This window comes from Pollicipes pollicipes, unplaced genomic scaffold (genome assembly GCF_011947565.3).
Source record: "Pollicipes pollicipes isolate AB1234 unplaced genomic scaffold, Ppol_2.1 Scaffold_6052;HRSCAF=7182_pilon_pilon_pilon, whole genome shotgun sequence".
Classification (NCBI taxonomy): Eukaryota; Metazoa; Arthropoda; class Thecostraca; order Pollicipedomorpha; family Pollicipedidae; genus Pollicipes; species Pollicipes pollicipes.
This window is the reverse complement of record NW_023596805.1, coordinates 21742951-21749491: the sequence shown is the minus strand read 5'-3', so window position 1 is coordinate 21749491 and position 6541 is coordinate 21742951. Positions and strand designations below refer to the sequence as shown.

At 46.0% G+C, this 6541-nt stretch overlaps 1 protein-coding gene across 1 annotated transcript in view; it reads right to left on the bottom strand.

Moving 5' to 3' along the window:
* Nucleotides 1-3173, bottom strand: part of LOC119104348 (tachykinin-like peptides receptor 99D) — a 61132-nt gene extending 57959 nt beyond the window's left edge. Inside the window, exon 1 of the mRNA XM_037228043.1 lies at nt 3066-3173. Coding sequence (XP_037083938.1) covers nt 3066-3173 — 108 coding nt within the window. The remainder of the gene's footprint in view (nt 1-3065) is intronic.
* Nucleotides 3174-6541: the final 3368 nt, after the last annotated feature.

Here is a 6541-nt window from a genome sequence, read left to right as displayed (position 1 = left end):
TTTTGTACATGGCTCCCCACATCATCCCACAAATGCTTGTATTTTAAATGAACCATGGGCTGGTTCACCACAGTGAGGCTACTTTAAAAGAGCGTCACTGAACAAAACTCCTTTAGTCAATTCCCCCAGTGCATTCCCACAACCCGTTCAGGCGCATTTACTTCCAATGTTACGTGCAGTCCAGTCCGACGACTGCTGTTGTTATTTGTGGAGGCCGGCCAAAGGCTTGAAATTCACCTCCACCATTCCACACGCTCTCCATGCATAACGCTTTCCCTAAGATCTTGCTCCAAGCCGTAAAACAAAATATGATGCCGTTTTCAATGATACCTAGCTCAAATACGTAATGCATGCAAATGTAATGTCCCGGAACTTATAGTCCTTGGCCCGAAAAATGTAGAGCCACTGTTTACAGCAGACGCTTTGCCAGGCCAGATTTATTCGGGCACAAAAGAAAGCACTCTTTGTTAGACATATTGCTGGACGTTTGTAGCTCAGGCAAGTAAAACTTCATGTTGTCAAAAAAATTATGCTACCCCTTTGTTCGCCCACGTATTGTAAAATCAAACGCGTATAACTTGATCGCAATACAAGTTTTCTCGAAATCCTTGTTAACAGCCCATAATTATTATTCCAAGTAAGCACTCCGGCGGAAAATCTCGTTGGACTCCCTGCTCATCACTATGAAAGTAATATTTTCAAGGTGTCCAGATTTTTCCAGCATGTGTGCTGTGTAATATTTGCAATGCACTAACTCGTCAAAATATATGCGTAATAAGTGCTACGAAGGCTTGAAACACTTATTATGCGAAATGCATCCAAATCTGAAGGGATTATCAGAGAATTCAACGAAACGTTGCAGTATGCCGCTGATTTTTCCGTACGGCGCTATCTCTCACCCTGATATGGCAGGTGTTGATGCAACTCCCTAAGCCTTTTTAGAATACCTCTCTGGTGCTATGTGTAATTGCACCCAAGTATTCAGTAATCCATGAGGCATCCATTGCGCGTGCTTTGACACCCAAAACGTGCTCCGAGATTTTCTGATTTCGGAGCAGCGGCGGTTTTTGAGGAACACTGCACAGCGATCGACGCCCGGCGCGAGCAGTGGGTCGCAACCGACGATGCCGAGGAACGCACGCTGTGTGCCGACATAATTGCATTTGTGGAGACATATGTGATAAATGTATGCTAAAAACACAAAAGAATAAGCCATTGCACTAATAACTGAACAACGAACATGTCTGTTTAAGTTGCATATATCCACAAGATATTGCCTCGGAGATATGAGATAAGGCTGAAAGAAACCAATTTCCTGACAAATTCAACCCTCGGCCTGACAACGATGGAGTCAATTATTGACCTAACTGCATAAAGCTAGTAGAAATCATGAGATCTTGTTAAAACAAACCCACTGGTCGTTTCGCCAAGGTCTTTTTCATGGTGACAACAATACTTTGGTAACATCAGAGGGAGAGGGGACGCATCAACCGCCTTTCAGCCCGCGTTATGGAAAACGGCAAATCAGTGCAATGGTTAAGCACAGTGGTTGTTTTCGAAGCGCAGTTTGGTTTTGGGAGTGTCACATGGCCTACAGTGACAGACTGAATCCAACTTCATCCAGTGCGCTCCCTGACCAACGATCTTCGTAGCCCGCTGTGGCAATTAAAACAGTTTGTTTGCACTAACATCATCCATGTTGGTAGATATACCAATTTTGAGCCCCCAAGTCCTCAATGTGCAGGTGGAAACAACTCACAAGGGGAGTCGCCAAGAAAAGAAGAAATGTAGTGCTGTGGTAAAATGTTGACAGTGAAATTAAGAATAAAACATAATCAAAGGAAACCTTCTCATTATATCTTGATTGTGCTGCAATGGAAGTGACAAGTGTTATCATTAGACTTATCTTGCCCCGAGTTTTTCGCAGCGAATGTTTTCGAAATATGACTTAAAGATGGGAAACCCCTTTAAGGCAGCGCTACCAATAATACATCGAATATGGGCGGGAAAGAACGCAGAACAGAGACAACAAACAAGTGGACTCGTAATTGGTTTCATCTCTGATTCCAACGTGCTGAGTTTGGCTTAGGGGTTACAACTGAGTACAATGAACGTCTCTCCAGTTTTGTCATGCCTGGGGGCGATATTTCCGTTTCGCTGCCGACCTTGGGGAGTCGCAAATTACACCGTACTGAAAATCGCCATGCATTTGTCGTCCAACATAATTGGCTGCTTGCAGCTCTGTCACAGCCACCAGGCGCTGATCCAGCTTACGGACTCTGTTCCAGTCCCCAAGCCCTACCCGAGACCACGCACCCTGAAACGGTTGCCAGTCTGGTAGCGGCCACCAGACTGATTTAATTGATTGAAAAGGCTAGACCCTGTCCCAGCTTCCAGATCTGGTCGCTGGCTCCCAGACGCCCTCCGGGCCTGGTCGCTGCCTTCCAGACACGGTCCCGGACCTGGTCGCTGCCTTCCAGACGCGGTCCCGGACCTGGTCGCTAGTTCACAGACACGCTCCAGACCTGGTCGCTAATTCCAGACACGGTCCCAGACCTGGTTGGTAGGTTCCAGACACACTCCCAGACACGCTCCAGTGTCCAGACGCCAGCACAGCAACAAACCACAACGTAGCCTTGCGAGTGGGCGCACAGCCGTGAGGGTGTGTGTGTGGAATGCAATTATGGGGATATGACGGCCGTGCCGGTCGTTTCTCCTATCTTGAGTATAGTAATGCTCCTGTGTGGAGTATAGTGATTCTTCTTTGTGGAGTATAGTGGTGGTCATGTATGGAGTATAGTGATGATTCTGTGCGGAGTGAAGTGATTCTTCTGTGTGGAGTGTAGTGATGCTCCTGTGTGGAGTATAGTGATTCTTCTTTGTGGAGTATAGTGGTGGTCATGTACGGAGTATAGTCATGATTCTGTGTGGAATAAAGTGATTCTTCTGTGTGGAATATAGTGATGCTCCGGCATGGATTATAGTGATCCTTCTGTGTGGAGTATAGTGATGCCCCTGTGTGGAGTATAGTGATGCCCCTGTGTGGCGTACGCACCGAGGAACACCTCCTGGACGATGGGCTGCTGAGTGAGCTCCGGAAAGGCAGGGATCACCAGGAAGTACACCTGGTATGGTAGCCAGCAGACGGCAAATATCACCACCAGCACTATCATCATCTTTCACCACCTGCAAACAACAGACATTGTCGAGTCAACTGACGGCGGATATAAGCAAACTAGTCGTCTTCGCCACCAACGGCAAATAGCTTGCGTCAAGACAAATAAAACGAATGTGCACAATCATCATACGCATCGCAGGCGACAGCGGACCGTATTATGTCAAACAGACCGGACATACCGGACAGTAAGGCGTTAGTCAAGTTCAAAACAGGCCGCGAATGACACCGCCAGCAAGTTCACCCATCTCCTTCATCCGACCACAGTAAACAGCTCCAAGCCACAAGAAGTGGTATAGAACACCGGAAAAAAGCAATGCTGTGTTATCAAAGCATACCTTTATGAAATGACGCAGACTGGAAAAATATCAACTGGAGATGCGTAAACACTGGCAACCATTATGTTATTAGCTCTACTCCTACCTGGAGAAAACTCGCGACGGCAAATCAAATCACCAATTTATGCCTATCTTATTTCTCAGTTACTCCTGTCATCTGGTTAATTTCCAGGCTCATCAAAGTGAGTCCAATTCACAAACCTAAAGGTTAGCATACAGTAAGCACACATTTGGTTCCGCTTGAAATCATCAAATTTTTCAATAATGCCATGACCTACGCAATGTGATATCATCCATACCATACAAGCAATGCCAGCATACGCCTTCACATTGCTAAGCGGGACCCAGCACTGGAGTTAGCTGCTGGACCCAGAGTTATTTTTGCACAGTTCATGCAGGAGAACGGCTACATTCTGTCTCATGTCCCGCGCGTTTAGAACACAGCATCTTGTTTACCTCGTGTGGAATACTGATAAATGGTGCTCAAAATGAGGGAAGTAGTCAGCCACGAAGCAAACCGAATTAATGTGTTCTTTTGAAATGCGTAAACTTACTTAACTGTTAGCTTTTGCCCTGTTAGGTGCATACGACCCCTCAAGGTTTTCTGAGAACATCTCTCCGACATGTTATTCAGTCACGCCCAAACTTTCAGTAGCCTATAGGGCATTCATTGCGCATGTTTTAACACCCGAAAAACGTGCCCATGAAGCGTATCATTCATCGTTTCGAAGCAGCACGCGTTTTTGCGGCGCAGGATGATCTACGGCCGGCGCGGGGTGTTGCCGCCGACGACGCCACGGGCCGTGGCGACGGGCGACATTTGTGACATAAACGGAGCTATGCGTCATAATATATCTCCAAAACACACAACATGATACCACTGTCCTAATCGAGCAGGAAACACCCCTGGTTGAGTTTCGTGTGGCTAGGACGCACGGCTTCGTACATGAACATGCGAACCTGAAAGGTTTGAGTTTTAGGAAAATTGAACACTTCATCAGGCATAATGGGACAAATACTGACCAAGCAACATACAACTTATAACCATCCTCAATATCCCGTTGAAACAAATCCAGTGGTGAATTACGCTAGACTCTATCTTTCTTACTTAAGAAACAGCGCGGAGGGAGTACTTCGACCTCCATCAGTCCCCGTTATGGAAAGTGGCGGATCAGGGCGAAAGGGATTTGTTGGTAAACTTGATTTGACCAAGTCTGGGGCAGTAGCCGACAGTGAGCAGGTTTTGAAACAGCGATACATCACTTTGACCTCCCATTATGCGCGCAATGCCTATGTTTGGAACATCATTAACATGTTCAGCATTCGGTTTGTAGTGTGATGTGACAAAAGCTAAAGCTGGGGATTGCATGGCGTTTTAAATGATAACCAGTCATAGTTAGAAGCCGCCCATACCAGCGAACATGCTTAGGTTCGCCCATGTTGTCATGGCCAGTTAACAATGTCCAAAGATGATAATCCATGTGTGATACTCAATTTTGCCTACGTTTGTAATATTCCAGCCAAAAATGCTGGATGGCCCGGGCCGACATTGGGAGGGGGTCTGGGCCCCGGTACAAGAATACAAGTCAACATCCGTGGCTGCAGCCTTATCATCGCACCATGCGTCTAAACAATCATATCACCTTAGCAGATGTTCCCATTGTTAATGGGACATTCGGGGTCTTCCATTGTACGTAATGTTCCATTACAGTGGTGTTTCAGATTGGAACGCTCCAACATAATGCGCCACACGAACCGATGGTATTACCACGAACTCCGTCCTTTAGTTTGCAGCTGATGGTCAAGTGGCAAGTGGTTCAAATGACAAAACCTTGCTTTAAAACATTAAAAAACCTTATCAACACAAGACTTGATACGCACAACACTCGAGCGTAACGGAAGGCTTGCGCACTGCGAAGAAGTAGGCAACGGGTGTTGTTCGTACTGTGATATCACATAACCCAACTAAGCTACAAAAACACCGCTGTAGGAGCAAGCAGCATCACATCACGTCTGCGATATCCGCATCAAAACAACAAGAAAGCATAGACGAGACAGATAAGGCAACAGAGAAGTGGTTTTGGAATTCGAGAACACTTTTTGCTAATCCATTGACGTGAAATAACGAGGCAAAACCATCTGAAGATTATAATGTACGTGGTTATGTTAACTGCGCACTGCGGAGACAACTCTGCACCTGTGTTAAGGACGCCACAAGCTTTTACTTTGGAGCAGGAGCGTAACCATCGCTGGAGTCGGCAAGGCCCAGCCACCGGAAGCAGGAACAGGAAATAGCACCAGGCTTCTTGTCAATCATTTCATAAGAACATTCAAATACATCATTACGTGAGGACAACCCTAAGTGGCATCAAGGTTATGTAACCACAAGCACAATATCATCTGCGTGGTTATGTGCCCAGCCAAACGCATCCGTGAAATGTAAGTATTCAAATAAATTAATTAACGCTTCACTCAGCTTAAGAACTCGATTAAAGTCCCTTCTGACTGAATGCTACTCATTACACGTCGGTTTCTTTTGGCATGCAACGATAAATACAAGAACAATTAACTTCTCTATGTCATCGGGATGGTTCATCACGATGCTCAGCAAGAACACCGATGGGGGATTGTTCTGAACTATAATGTCACAATAGCTACGGGAGCCACAGCCGTGGCTCGCTTCTAAATGTTCATAAAGTTCACAACACTCATAAATGCGTCACAGCAAACACAATTTTGATGAAGCAACAAGTAAAGCGCTTACTTCTTCCTTATGAACCTTATAAAACAAAAAGTAAAAGGGGTTTTTCGTTGAGGTAGTCATAGCTCCATTGAACTTGACCTCATTCCTGCCCTTACTGTGGTATTATTTATGGCTCTCTCCACGTTTACTCGGCGTTGATTTAGTGCACTTTAGATCCGGTTTCTTTTCCAGCATATTTCGCGCACCATTGTAATTGACTTCCGGCCTGCAGACGTACCAGGGCACTGGTCTCGTGTCTGGCACTGCAGCCCCCTCCGCCTGATG